Source organism: Strigops habroptila, chromosome 9, assembly GCF_004027225.2.
Source record: "Strigops habroptila isolate Jane chromosome 9, bStrHab1.2.pri, whole genome shotgun sequence".
Classification (NCBI taxonomy): domain Eukaryota; kingdom Metazoa; phylum Chordata; class Aves; order Psittaciformes; family Psittacidae; genus Strigops; species Strigops habroptila.
This window is the reverse complement of record NC_044285.2, coordinates 7,227,702-7,239,269: the sequence shown is the minus strand read 5'-3', so window position 1 is coordinate 7,239,269 and position 11,568 is coordinate 7,227,702. Positions and strand designations below refer to the sequence as shown.

The 11,568-nt window shown below is 48.6% G+C and overlaps 1 protein-coding gene across 3 annotated transcripts in view; it reads right to left on the bottom strand.

The window, feature by feature from the left end:
• Window positions 1-5,776: 5,776 nt before the first annotated feature.
• The window catches only part of AKAP13 (A-kinase anchoring protein 13), a 74,926-nt gene continuing 69,134 nt past the window's right edge, over window positions 5,777-11,568 (bottom strand). For all 3 annotated transcript variants that reach the window (XM_030497334.1, XM_030497335.1, XM_030497336.1), the window contains one exon: window positions 5,777-11,439. In XM_030497334.1, coding sequence (XP_030353194.1) covers window positions 11,390-11,439 — 50 coding nt within the window. In that variant the 3' untranslated portion in view covers window positions 5,777-11,389. The remainder of the gene's footprint in view (window positions 11,440-11,568) is intronic.

Sequence of the window (11,568 nt, the reverse complement as noted above, 5' to 3'; positions counted from 1 at the left end):
TGGGTTTTAACTGGGAGGCGCAGGGGAAGAAATGTCAACACGGTTTGTTTTGCTTTCTTAAAAGAGCCTTTTCCCCATTGCAGCAGGTCAAGATTGGCTTTGTCTGGGATGGGCACTCAGGAAAAGGTCTGCTCTGTCGGTGCTACAGGGGCTGTGTGTTCCCAGGCTCCTGGAATACATCCACATGCTACAGACAACCCTGTTGGGCGTTGGGGGGCCAGGACCCATCATAGAGATCCCCATGAGGTGCAAGGTCCTGCAAGGATCCAGCCCTTGCTCAGAGCCAGGCTTGGCAGCAAACTGCTTCCCACTCCTACCTCCTGCCTTGTTCTGCAGCCACCCAGTCCCATAGAAGAGCTTGGACAGGACACAGACCCTTTAGCCCATCCCCTGGCCCAGTCTGGAGCTTGCCCATGGGCTCTCTCCACCTCGGTTCACTGTAACAAGGGGCTTCTCATGCTCCAAAAAGCATATGGGAAGGGAGAGCAGGAAGATGCTCGGAGATGGGACTGGACAGGCAGTGAATGGGACCAGGCCTCTGCCATTAGGAGGTGGTGGGACCTCCATTCGCAGGGACTGACCATGCTGAACCTCCCCAAATGCAAATCCTGCTGCTCCTGTGTCTTATTTGAATGAAACTCATAGTGCCTTATTCGTTTTTAAATATGCATTTTCCCAGCCTGACCCCAGCCGCCCTTGGAATAATGCTATTGTGCAATGAAACCCTCCAGGGAATTACCATCTGAGCTCACTCTCCCTTTGTCACTACAGTCAATTAAAAGCAGAGTAGCTGGTGATTTAATACCTCCAGTGTCTGCGGAAGCTCCACATCCATCCAGAGGCTGGCTCTGGCATTTTAAACACATAATTGGAGTGAAGGAGTGTTTTTTCCAGCCGTCCAACCTGCTTTTAAATTCATTCATGTCTATACAGAGCACTGAAGCCTCATGTCCTTGGCTTGTCATCTCCTGCACATTAATTAATGCCCCAGCATTACACTTTCTCCCTGGGTCCCATGTCAAATTGTTTTCCTATTCCTTTTCTCTCTCGGGATAAACCCAGCAGGTTTTAGTACTGAAGAGGGTCCGGACTCACAAACTGCCACCCCACACTGCTCACGAATGAAGTTAAGCTCCCAAAAGCAGGAGAATCCATTGCTCCCAGCTCCCTACAACCAACTGGGCCCAATCCCTGCTGCTCCAGTGCCCTGAGATAGGACCCTGCAGCAGGGGCTCCTGGTGGGAATGAACAGCAGAGGCTGAGCTCATTTATTCTTCCTTCCTTACAATCTCTCTTCTCTTTCCATTTCACCACCTCCTTATTTAACACCACAGACAGTTGTGCAGAACCATCAGCCCTGTTTGCAGCAGTGTGACCTACTTTACCGCATCATCCCCGCTTCCTTACTGCAATCACAAGCTCGGAGCCCACCCAAGCCATTCAGCGCTTTCCAGCTGAGTAACAAATCCAATTAGGTGGAAGAAAGCCCGGCTTTCACGCTGTCAGTGCCCGGACATCTCACTTCCCTCTCCCTGCCCCACTCATGGCCGTGTCTCAGAGGCATCACAGACAAGGACCCCTCTGTATCTATGTGCCTCATTCCAAGTGAAGATAGGGGACTGGTTCAAGGGGACTGATCCTGGCTATCCGATGTGTCCTTTCATTCCTCCATGGCAGCCCACAGGGACCACATTGCTCAGGAATCAAATGATTTGTGTTATTTCAGTTCTGGCTCTCTTGGGAAGCAATCCCTGCCCAGCTGGGGCTGGAGGAATGTTCCAGGACCATGCCAGGATGTGCTCGTGAGAAAGCTGCAGGCACTTTCAGCCAGGACATGGTTTAATCGTGATAGAAAGCCCTTCTCAGTCCCACCATCACACCTAACCACGGTCCTGTGGCTCTGTGCAGAGAAAACATCTCAATTCTGCCCTTTTGCTGTGCCTCTTTCTCTCTTTTCCCACCCCAGCAGGGATCCCTCTCCATTCAGCCATTCCCAGGACTCCGGCTCCATGTCATTGTGGGGGATAGCTGTGTATTAAAACAGATGAATAGAAACCAAACAAAGAGAAAAAAGCTTAATGGCCACCAGGAAAAGCCCTTTTGGTTTCTAACTTCCCTGGGCTGGATGGGCAGACACCCCCTGAGCCCATCAGCATAGGGGCTCACAGAGTGCTGCTGTTCTGCCCTCCATCCCGTGCAGGGTGGTGGGAAACCCCCCATGGCTCCATTTCTGGGTCACTGTCTGGAGGCATTACCCATGCACACAACACAAACAGGGGCTGCTTCCCTCCCACAGCACCCAGCCGAGCGCCCGCCGCCTCGGCCCCTGCTCTGGGGCTTCCCACAGGGCTCTGCTAATGACTCACCGCTCCTGCTCCGCTCTAATTAGGCTCCTGTCTAATTAGGCTCGCTGGAAAGATGCGGCTGGTGAGAAGCAGCTCTTTGGTGAAAGGAAAGGGGAAAGAAAGAGCATCTGAAGACGCTGAGCGCCGGAGGGAGAGACGCCAGGCTATGGGGAGAGGTCGGGGGTATCGGGACCTGAACTACATCTGTGCAAGGGATGGGCTGATGGGAAAGGAGAGAGCAAAGGGACTTGCACAAACCCCACTGGGAACCCTTTTGGGACTCAGCTCTGCCCCATTGGGGAGCAGGAAGCTGCGGCTCCGTCCCGCTGGCTGAGGTGCTGGGATGTTCTCCAGCATGGAGCGAGGTGGATGTTTATAGCCCTCCTGAACAAGTTATGGATGTGCACAAGGAGCCCCACCATGCAGTGGGGCAGGGGGACCCAGTCCTGGACCTGCAGCATCCTCTCCTGGGCCACCCTGGGATGAAGGACAGGAGAGCAGGATCTGGAGCAAAGCCTTGCTGGGGTGTCCTGGTTTGGGCTGGGATTGAACCATGACAGGGGTATTTCAGGAGGTGTGAAGGCAGCTTTTGTGGGGACACAAGGAGCACCCACTGTCTGCCCATCCCTGCGAGGGCTGGGGGTACTCACTTGTATGGACTCTTGTATCAGTTATTAGTGTCAAGTCTAATTTAAACCCCTTAATTTAAACATGTTCCAACCCCAAACAAATCAACATGTTTGCAGCGTTTAACATCCCTCTAAGTATTAAACCCCATGTGCCTTCTACAGCAAAGGTAAGTCATTCCTTTACCATTCACCTGGTATCTGATCACAGGACACCTCACTCACTCACTGAACTAATTAAGGCTTTGCCTTTCCTCCTTTTAATAAAGCCTCCATGAAAGAGCAGCCTGTCTGCAAGCCCCAGCCCAGCTCACCCAGTTCTCACCCTGAACCCAGCAAGGGCAGGAAAGGGGAAACACAGACAATGCAAATATTAAAGCTGTCACTAAACTCTATTTCCAAAGAGCCTCTCCTGTGCCTCTCAGCGCTCCTTTTAGAGTCCATCCAAGCACAAGGATCATTTCTGACCCCTTTCAGGTGAAGGTGCCAGTGAAAATCCATTCACATCCAGATGCCTCACCACACGGTCCCGCAGAGATCTTTTGCTCTAACCTTGGCTGCTAAGGAAAAGCTGGGGCTGGGCAAGAAACCTGGATGCTCATAAACACATCACTACTGCTTGAGGACCACCTGAAATAACTGACCCATGTGGGGTGAACATCCGTTTCATCATCTTAGCTGTGCTGTAGAGGCTCAGAGCATGGATCGAGGATGAAAGAGGGGAAAGCTGGTTTGGGATATTCAAACTGCCACTTGCAGATGGCCTGGAGAGGGGGGGTCCTCGCTTTCGTTCTCTGCCGAAGGCAGTTCGCATTGTGTGCTCCTCTCTGGCCTATAGAAGCAGAGGGGGTCTGGTTGTCCTGTGCAGAGCAGAGAAGCTCATGCTGCCTGGTTTGCTCTGTGCCCCCGCCTGGCCCTGGCAGGAGCTTGATTCAGCAGGAGTTTGATTTTCCACATGCGATTTGCCACCAGTAAACGTGCTCTCCCTCCTTCCATGACCAGTGCCCGTTGCACTATAGCAGCCCGGTGCACCAGCGCTGCCAGCAGCAGCCACCCTTGATTTACCGCAGCTCGGGGTACCCAGAGCAGTGCTTTTGTTGGGCACCCCAGTTGCGGAGCCAAGAGGGGCCGCAGGGAAACACCCTCTTTAAACACTGCGCACAGGAGCCGACGGTTCGGCGAAAGCTTTTATTTGCTTCAGTAAATAGGCGAGAGCTGGTTTGGACGGGAACGCAAATAACACGAGGACTACTGAGCCCTGAGATAACCCGGCTCTTTCATCTCTTGCTTCACACCCATCTCGGAGCGAGCGCTGCGTGACAGGGTTGGGTGCGTTGACGTGAGTCAAGCTTTTAGAGCAGCACAGGGGGAGAGGAAGGGAAAAGCACACACGGGGCAGTGCTGGCTAACGGGGCACGCAAGGGCGGGTTGGCATTTCCCAACAGCGCCTGTTAAACAAGCCAGCACTGCCAAGCCTATGTCCCTGACCTGAAGGCTTTGATCCATACTGGTTATCCCCAAGCATCCTCTCTCCTTGTCTATCTCACCTCTAAGGACAAGTGAAGTAATAGATGGAAACGAAGCAATTCCTTGGCCTCAGAATCAATGTGCAGGGGGTGATGAAGGGTGCTGGTCTCCCAGCTCCTTCTGCCTGGGGAGAGGATGCTCGAGGCCCGTGCAGGGCTAGCAGCACAGGGGCAGCTGAGATTGCTTTTACAAGGAGAAGAAAACGATGGTGGAGAAACTTCAGCCATCGAGGTCCTCTGTGCTGGCTCCTCATTGCGCTGCAGAGCAAACTCTGCACCGGTTCTGTACTTTTGGCACCCTCTTCTGCCTGGACACATGCCTGCAGACGCTGGAACACCACGTACGTTCACCTCCCTGCGGGCTAGAATGCTTCTGCTGGGCCTCCCATTGTAGGGGATGAGGAAATACATAAAGCATCCTGCATGCAAACATCCCTCCTCTCCCCATCTACTAGATGCAGCATCTGCATTTCATCTGGTGAAGAGAAGGCTCGAGGGAGACCTTAGAGCAGCTTCCAGTGCCTGAAGGGGCTACAAGAAGCCTGGAGAGGGGCTTTGGACAAGGGCCTGTAGGGACAGGACAAGCAAGAATGGCTTAAACCTGCCAGAGAGGAGGTTGAGATTAATTTTTAGGAAGTTCTTCCCTGTGAGGGTGCTGAGGCGCTGGCACAGGTTGCCCAGAGAAGCTGTGGCTGCCCCATCCCTGGCAGTGTTCAAGGCCAGGTTGGACACAGGGGCTTGGAGCAACCTGCTCTAGTGGAAGGTGTCCCTGCCCGTGGCAGGGGGTTGGAGCTGGATGAGCTTTAAGGTCCCTTCCGACCCAAACCAGTCGGGGATGCTATGGTCTCTAGTTCTGTCAGCCAAATGAGATAAAACCCCCAGTGTCTAGGGTTTGCTGAAGACACAGACACTCTCTGCCATGACCCAGCACAAGCAGCCACCAGACTGACATTTATCTCAGGTTACAGAGCTGAAGTGGTTGAGATAACACCTATGACACTTCCTCTTCTTGTAAAAGAATGAAAAGCCCCGTGTGTGTGTGTGGGGAAAGAACCCCACGGACCTGAGTATCAGGATGGCCACGTGCCCTTCAGCAAAGTGCAAATCTTGTAGGAGAAGGAAAATAAAAGAGTCCAATGGGCACAGAGTGGAATCCAGATGACAAAAGCAGTGCAAACATCTGATTGCAGGTCAGGCTTATGTCTGCTCATTCAGCCTCGGTGCAACCAAGTCAACAGCACAAATACCAAAGGTGTGGAAATAAACAGGGCAGAAAACGCAGACTTAAAATCAAATTTATTTAGAGGAAAAAATGACTTTACAAGAGGTTGATGCTGATAACTAAAAAGGAAGATAAATAAAAGCTTGTTACAAAACCTAATGGTTTCTGGCAAGTTACAGAAAAACTGAAGAATTTTACAGTCGATAACCTGCTCACTTTGTACATAATTACAAATTAACATACAGCAATTAGGTTTTACCCTCTTTAAAAATTTTTTTCAACTTTTTTTAAACTTTTTTTTTTTTTTTTTAAACAGGTTCAACATGAAAATGCAAAGCATTTTTATTTTATTTTTTTTAAGAAACAAACCAAAAGCAGAGGTATATCAGGTTATTGTAATACACCTCCTCAACGCTCTGGGAATTACTCAAGTGCATTCCGTATTAGTACAAAATAAACTCCAGGCTAAACTTGAACCATAGGCGAACTGAACTGGACATGGGTTTTGGTGGGGTTTGGTTTTGAGACAGTGTTTAATATCAATAAAGAAAGTAGTAAAATACTTTAGAGCATGGAAAGGATGGATACCTATAGACAGCTTAAATACATACCAAGCTCGTAGCTGTATGCGAAGCAGTGATTGTTATCCTGTTCCCCCCCCACCCCCCCAAGCAATGGAAGCTGGATATATTTGGGCAAAGCATCAGTGTCATTGAAATGCGTGTGGAAAGGAAGGGCACCCAGCCCTGAGGATGCAGCTGGGAAGGGAGCTGGCATCACGCTTCCCATGGCTGAAGAGCACGAGGTGTGCGGGATTAAAAGCCAGTTCAGCTCGCCTATCTTTAAAGCTTAGCTGCGTCACCGGATCAAGAATCATTGCTTGCTGCCCCTTCTGACAAGTGAAACAAGAGTTATGAGCAGCAGGGAGGTTTTCTTATTTAAAAGGGTGCCTTAAATTATGTTAAATTCCCAAACCTGGCCAGCAGGCAGAATAATTTCCAGAGTTCTGGTTAACAAGGAATGTTTTGTGGGATTTTAGCAGATTCTCTCTTGTGCCCCCTGCCCAGTCCTCCCTTGCCCCGTGCCACAGATATCCTAGACAGTTTCCTTGGGATTTGGCACCTGGTGAACCTCTTCTGACTCGGTGGCGTTTGGGAGGACTGGATTTGTGTGTTTCATTAACAGCTTTGAGATAGCCTAGTGCCTCAAGAAGGTGCAAAGATGATCGGACTCTATGGATGCTCTTGCCTTCAAAAGGCAGTACAGATCTGCACAAGTTAATGGCATTACTGTGCTGCTCAGCAGTGGTCAAACTTCAAGTGTGAAGAGCCCACCCTCAGGAGTGGTGAGAGCTCCTGCCCCAGGGATGGCACCTGGGAGGTCTCCAATGGCCCAGACAGTAAATAACTTAGTGCATGGAAAGGGCCTCGCTTCACTTAACTCGGTCACATCCCACCACATCTCCTTTGCTTTGGGTTTCTCCAAGGAAAAGGAGATGGAGGGCAAACCACTGGTGGGATTGCTTCCCTACTGGCAGCAGTACTTGCTGTGAGGAAGGTGATGGTGACACCAGCATGGGCTCTCCCAGGGGATATACCTGAGCCATCAGAAGCCAGTTCTCTGGTCCTGCCACTCACCCTGTCTGCAGTGGGACTGTAGTCAAATTCACACCCGCGTTGGTCTAAAACTAATACAAAAAGCTTGGCCCTTCCTCCCCTCTTGGGGTAAAGCCAAACCAAACCAGGAATATGTCTACTTGGAGATCCAATTTTGCTGGGGATGCAGAGGGGGGGAGCAATGGCAAAGCTGATTGTCTCCACGTAACCAAAATAAAAAGGGACAAGACCAGTTCCATTTAAAGTGCTTTATGGCATCAAACTGACATCAAGTTACATGTTGAGATGATCACTTCATTTAAAAGAAAGTAAGGCCAACCCCACACAACTCCATTGAGTCTCACACCGTTTGCTACAGCTACTCTCTATCTCTGGGGTATTCTGGCACCCCCAGCTAATACTGACCACTTCTGCACTTCATCTGAGCCCGTCCTCCCAGCTCCCTGGTCATCGAAACCCCTTCTGCTGGGCAGTGAGGAAGACCAGGCAAAGAAATGTCCAAGAAAAGAAAGCCTGATTTTTCCCCTCCATGAAGCACAAACACAGAAAGCTCCGAGAGCCCTTGTAGGGTTCTCTTCTCCCTCCAACAACATGGGCTTTGCACAGACATTTTCCAACTTGCTCTGTGTCCCAGGAACCCAAAGCAAAACAGGGTGGTTTGGGTGCTCCAAATGGGATAAAAGGACTGGCTTTGGGAACTAGATACAGCATAAGGTTGGGCTGAAGAAATAACACTTTCAACAGTTGCAGGATGGATGCCAGGTGTGGAACTGAAGCAAATACAATTTTAAGGCCAGGAAGAGGAAAGACTTTGGTGCTGTCAAGCTGGGACCGTGCTCTAGCAGACAACCCCAGACAACCTGCAGGGATCAGAGTGGGAATCTGACTCTGGAAACCTATGCCAAGCCTTTGCAAAGAAAATCTGAGAGGGGGAAAAAATAAAAGGCTGAAGAGATAAAAACAAGCCCTTCCTTTCCTAAAGGTGAAAGAAGGAGGAAGCAGTGTGGGAGTAAAGGCTTCATTCCAAAAAAGTGAATCATATAGTAACATACATCCTCCAGGGACAAAGGTCTGTCCATCAGAATTTAAGACACAAACAGCTTTGTAGTTTGCAGTATTTCTGGTCAGTATATTTCTGACTCACACCTGTGGTTTCTCGGATAAGGAAACATGGGGACTTTAGGAGATCACACTTAGGGTACTGAATGCTCTTTTTGATTGGCACAGATCAGGAGAGATGGTCAAGCCAAGCAGACAAAGCCCTGCTGCCCTGAGTCCTGCATCTGCCTTTTGATGCCCTTCTCAGAGCCACGGGACATTCCCTAAGTTGTGAATTCAAGATGTGTTGGGACTGTGGAGAACACAGTGGGATAGAAAGAAAAGTTCATACTGGCAAAGGCTGTTACAGACCGCGGGGAACTTTCAGAAACACCAGGGACCCGATCTGTGTTTGCACAGCAGTAATGAGCCATGCACTGCTTTGGTTTCCAAAGATTTCAGCTTGGCACAGTCCTTTTTGCAGGTGTATAAACAGCAGGGCAGATGTTCTGAAATTGGTGGTTTTCTTATGAAAACACCACCACACCAGCACATGCCTCCTTTAGCTCCTTTCAGGTTTAGAAGAGCTGCCTGTATCTCACTGGAGAAGCGACCACTTACATCACTGTGAGATGCTCTATGTTTTGCTTTTTCCTTTGCTTCCAAGAGGGATGAGAAAACCTAAACAAAATACTTAAACAAGGAAGCTAACTAATAGGAGGAGTCTTGTCTGAAGTCATTGCTTTATCCAGACTTTTTAGCCCCAAAGAAGCTCTGCCTTAAAGAAAGCTCTCATCTGCAATTGTGTAACTCTGGGCATAGCATCAGCTGCAAAGCAGCACTGCCCAAACCCTGGTCTTGTAGGAACCAGAGAGGTAAGAACATTTGGTTTACCAAGCTCTTGGTAAGAAAACAAAAAAACAAGGGGGAAATTAAGAAAAAACAAACCAAACCACCCCTCAAGCCCCCAAACAAAAGCCAAAGTAAAAAGAAATAAAAAAATAAACCCAAGTAAACTTCTTTTTAAAAAAGAATTCTTTCAAATAAACAGAAAGATAAATATTTTTGCAAGCCCTGCTTGCAAGTAAGAACAAGCACCAAATAATAGTTAAAAAAAAAGCAAAATAAAAATAAATCTCAACCTTTTTCCTTTCTTCCTTTTTTTCTTCTTTAAATCTTAACGTTTTAGAGAGCTTCAAAAGCAAGCAGGCAGCTTAGGATTCCTGCACTGACCAAGACAGACCAGTCTAAGCATCCACCTCACTGATACTCATCAGCACCGAACTCTGAGCACTGCTGTGGGTTGAGCTTGTGAGAAGGCAGAGAGCAAACTGAAATCAAACAATAGTGCAAGGAGTGAAATACTGTTGTTTTGTACAGAGGAACTGGTAGGAAAGGAAATACACTTGACAGCTACAAACACTGAGCAAACCCTTGAGCTATTTTGAAGCCGATAGCGTCTAGTAACCATTTACAAGTCTGCTGGGGTAATCCCCCTGAGAGGGTTTGGAAGAACAATGACTTTGGAGAAGAGTTTGGCTCAATGCACTCCTCTTCCTCCGCTGAACACATCCCTATATCCAACAGCTGAACAAACTGCTCACAGTCGGCACAGCGAAAGCCACCCTCGGACTTTCCCCTTCTGCCAACAGCAACACTTTCAGCCTAGTGGTGGAAATGGACTTGCCATGCTGGACCTTTATACCTGTCCTACAGTGGGTTTGTCCATGAAAACAGATTTGTCTCCATAGAAATGGTTAATAAGTGCACGGTGTTGTATAGACATAGGGATGAGGAGCTGCCTCTTTGGAGCTCGCTCCCAGCACGCAGTCCCCTGACCTGTGATATCTCACTGAAGTGCTCTGAAATTGCTGCTGTCTTATTCTGTCTGAGAAACGAGCAAGCGAAGCTGACAAAATCCAGACAAACAGAAGCCCAACGGTAACACAAAAAGTGGGGGAGGAAAAATACAAGTAACAGAACAAAGGTGCCTAAAAGCAGATTTTCAGCCATCTCTCCAGCAAGTCATCAGGCTTGTAATGAAGGGATGTCAAATGCAACTGAAGAACTACATCCTGGCAAAACAACCCTTTAGGGGATGGGAAGGAATGACCTGGAGCTCAAAGAGATTGTATAAAAAAAGATGTTGCTTAGAGTTGTTCCCACTTGAGCACTGTCTGCTCTGGCTCCCTGGGGTTGCCTTACAAGCCTACCAAATTGCTCTTTTCTGCATTGTTTTAAATATACCCAAAGCCATTCTGCTTGATTCTGGAAACAGTTTGACATTTAAATCCCTCTGCCCCATGGAAATCTTTTGGAATTGCTTGAAATTTTAGTTTTTCCCTCCGAATTTTTGTTCTGAATGCTGTTACTGCTACCTGGTGTAAAGTACCTTTCTGAAACCAAACGGTCCCTATACCACAAGCACAAAAGGGGTGTGCAAGTCAATGGCATTACAACAGGAGCAGTAAGGGCAAGATATTTAATATCTACAAGCTTCCTGAAAGTCATCAGGTATCACCTATCCCCATGGGCCAAGCTAAGCTTGGCTGTACAGACTGTAAGCATATCCCAGTGGATACATAGATACATATATGTATATATACAGTATATCTATATATGCCAGTGTGTACGCACCATTTGTAGAGTCCTAATCTTTTGCTAAATGCTTGGTTTTGGTGATGTTCCCCGGAAAAGGGGAATTTGAAGGCACAGACCCCTTAAGGCTATGTTCTCTCACCCTTTAGCAGTAAGAAGAGACAGAAAACATCTATCCCAATCCATTTAACCCAAGGTTTGCACAGAGAGACGGTACTATTTGCCATGCAGTCAGCCTCTGAGGTGAGAATTCACCCAAAACCACAGGAGAGAGGCCCTTTCCCACCACTGAACAGACTTTGTAACATGTTATATATAAAACCTCCAGATGCTTGTCAGATGCAGGCACCAGCAGCGTGCTGTGGAGCAGGCAGGGAGATGTACCAATGCTGAGAGTGACTGATGGAACCGTTTGTGCTCAGCAGAAGATCTCCTCACCCTCTGGAGGTGCTTCTGACGAGTGAGAATCTGCAGCACAAAAGAACAAGTGGGAATCACTATGGGAATACAGCAGGCAGAGCAGGACTCCACGCACAGAAACCCTGCTGGCTGCCAAATCCATTAGGCACCTTAAAAGATGTCCAGTTCCCTGATGAG